At 33.4% G+C, this 3,336-nt stretch overlaps 1 protein-coding gene across 1 annotated transcript in view; it reads left to right on the top strand.

The window, feature by feature from the left end:
- LOC111624011 (60S ribosomal protein L21-like) overlaps positions 1 to 3,336 on the top strand; it is a 19,025-nt gene extending 15,689 nt beyond the window's left edge. Inside the window, exons 4-5 of the mRNA XM_023366778.1 lie at positions 2,074 to 2,224; positions 3,193 to 3,336. Coding sequence (XP_023222546.1) covers positions 2,074 to 2,224; positions 3,193 to 3,282 — 241 coding nt within the window. The 3' untranslated portion in view covers positions 3,283 to 3,336. The remainder of the gene's footprint in view (positions 1 to 2,073; positions 2,225 to 3,192) is intronic.

Below are 3,336 nucleotides of genomic sequence, written 5' to 3'. Positions count from 1 at the left end.
ATTTTATTTTCCTTTGTTTCGCCTGTCTGTGAAATGTAACACCGATGAGTCATTGTTTACACAGCTGGGTGACCTTGAACACAGCTGGAGTCCGATTTCCCGGGACATTCTCATAGACATCGCGGGAGGACAAGGGTTTAAAGTAGGGTGACTTCAATCTGGCGGTATATTTTTAAATATTTTAAAAAAATTATAATTTTTATTGCGATTTCCGACCCCCCCTAATTAATTAAACTTCTATATAATAAAATCTATTAATTAAAAAAATTAAAAAACTATCGGAAGTCGTTTTTGACATCAGAAAGCAGCTTTAAATAACTTTACCGAAGGAAAATCGGTGCGCTACAACTTTAGAATGATAAATTAATTTTGATAAAAAACTCCCATTAAAAAAACATTAAGCCTTCATCGAGCCTTATCATAGGCTCATTAAAATCGCGATAAAAATTTTTCGCGTGCGCAAAAATTTCTGAAAAAATTTGGGGACCTAAAAAACATTCCAAAAATTCAAAAAAAATAATTTTTTCAAAAGTGGCCTTAACGACGTAAGACTATAAAATTTGCTCGAGTCACACTCGAGCGCGGCTCAGAAGGGGTTAATGGGATATTTGTTGCGATAAATCTTCAACAATTTTTTCATAATTTGGTTCCGACGTTGTTAAATAGAGATTATAATTGTGTACTGATCTTGAAAGTAATGGCTGCGAATTTATAACATGCAGGACTATACATGAATCTTTCAATTTTTGTATCAAACATAACATATAAATTTGCTAAATATTAAGTAATGCACGTATGCAGTGACACTCATTGCATGGTGGGGATATGATCCAGGCCTCGTTATTCCTAATACCAGTAGTCCAGTAAAAACACAAAAAGCCCCAACCTTATCGAGCAATAATTAATGCTTGGTTAAACCATAATTTTACTAGACTACAGGTTCACTCAGCATTAGCGGCACAAATAGACAGGCAAATCAAGTGGATAAGCAAGTTGTTTAGACTGTTAAAAGGAAAATCGGTGTTCACACTGGGATATTTTAAAGCAAATTTTTGTCGTTTCTTGTTTCTTGTGTTAATAATTTACAGCAAATTGATTAACATACGCCGTTTTATAATGAAAGTTAGGTGTACCCCTTAGATTTATGATCCTACCCCTAGGGGTACATGTACCCCCAGTTGAGAACCACTGAGTTATCCGAACAACCCCAGTTCCGAATTGTTTCAGATAATTGATGCTCTACTGTATATTTTTTTTGAGTTAAATTTGATAAAGTTTTTAAATTGGTGGTTAAAATGGTTAAGGTGTCAGCCTACCATTCTGGGGACCCAGGATTGAAAAATCCCAGGAATTTTCTATGGGTAGGCTGTCCTGGATGTCAAGCCCCATCCCTTTCTTTTTGTTTGTTCCCATTGTGGACAGCAAAGGCCACAATGAGTGTGGTAAAAAGGCCCTCTTTTTGCCCAAAGGGCAGAAAGAGCCAAAAATGAAGAACTTTTTAATATTCATTTTTATACAACTGAATATTTATATTGGATATTTTACATTCTTTTACAACTGAAGAAAGTAACACTAATAATGTAAAATATAGCATCCTATACTTTCCAGCTTTAGTGTCAGGTAACATCACTGTACAGGCTATTGGTATCTTACCTGCAAATAAATTTTGAAATGGATATAAACCTGTCATAATTAAAGTAAGTTCTAGTGTGATGTCACAATATTTTCTCTGCAGTCACAAAGTAACTCCAATTTACAGTAATTTAATAATAGTAAAGGGATCAGTATGTCACTCTGTGGGATTGAGTTAGGTCAATTCATAAATTTTTATGAAATGTTAACCTACATGTTGTCTTGTTAGACACAATATGTTCCTCGCTACCTAACCCTCTAGTGAGATTGGCCAAATCTGTGATGGGTGTGGAAAGGATTCTTGATAATCACAGAATGGAAAGAGTAAAATATTTAATTTTTTAAACTTCTACACAGTGTGTACTCTTTTTATACAGTTAATATTTAGAATACGCAAGATTAAATGAATATTTTACAGTTTTAGTTATTTTTTTCTTTTAGAAATCGAATAATCCCAAAAAGAATTAATGTGAGAGTCGAACATATCCAGCATTCAAAATGTCGTCAGGATTTCATTCAGAGAATGAAGGATAACGAACAGCGTAAGAAAGAAGCAAAGGAGAAGAAGATTAGAGTTTCCCTTAAGAGACAGGTATAAATTATTTCATACTTTATATTTTTACCACAACAAAGGTTTTTGTTGAAGCAAATTGAAAACATTAAAAGTAAATTTAAAAGACCTGGGTTACAAGTGCAAATTTTCTAGTACAGTCGACCCCCTATAATGTGGTAGATACGTTCCACTTTATAAGAATTTCACGTAGGAATCCTTAAATACATGAGCCAGTCACAGCCCGGCATGTGTGCAGTTTGCGGACTACGGCTGTTTGAAAGGTTTTCTTCCATAAAATTAATCGAGTCTAGACTAATTTGACTCAACATTTCCAAAACACATATAATTTTTTGGGAATAATTCGTATAAACTATGCTATAAACAAAAAATTGTAGGATTACTTACAGAGTGTGCACCATTTGACGACGCCATTGCTTAAGCTTGTTTTTGTCGCAGAGCGGCGCACCAAATGGTGCCCGCGTTTTCTGATAAGTTATTTTTCTGTGAAAAATTTGTTGAACTTTGGAGACATCATTAATAGAAATAATTTTTATGACTGTTGAATAAGAAATGTTTTTTTCACAAGAAATGTATAAAATTACAGTACTGTATTAGACTTACAGTACCTAATTTATATACTGTACAGACGATAGTAAACTCAACTTACCTGCCTAAACTCTCCGTAGCGTGTAAGTAGTTCGGCTGCTCGTCCACTATTGGTCCAGATTCGACAATCCTGTTGTGACACGAGTCGGCGATGACGTTTTACCACATTTTACAAGTCTCTTTTAGCATCTTTATATGAATACGGTTGCAATTTTTTCGCCATGATATATGAACCCGCGTTATAGGGGTCGACTGTATATAACATTTTTGAAATAAGCTGTTAAAATTTTTAAAAATTAATTTGTTTAATTCACTTTTTTAAATGTAATTGCAGTTTTGATGATTCAAATTATATTGATATTAAGTTTTATAATAGTTAAAATACTTAATTTTCTTTTCAGCCCGCTCAACCCAGAGGAGCTCACTTTGTTTCTACTAAGGATAATAAGCCACAGTTGTTAGAACCTATTCCTTACGAATTCATTGCATAATGTAATAAATGAAAATAAAAAAAAGTGAAATTAAATTTAATTTCTGTAAATTTA

The sequence above is a fragment of the Centruroides sculpturatus genome, unplaced genomic scaffold (genome assembly GCF_000671375.1).
Source record: "Centruroides sculpturatus isolate CEXI.00-Female unplaced genomic scaffold, Cexi_2.0 scaffold370, whole genome shotgun sequence".
Lineage (NCBI taxonomy): Eukaryota > Metazoa > Arthropoda > Arachnida > Scorpiones > Buthidae > Centruroides > Centruroides sculpturatus.
This window is presented reverse-complemented; position numbering and strand designations above follow the sequence as displayed.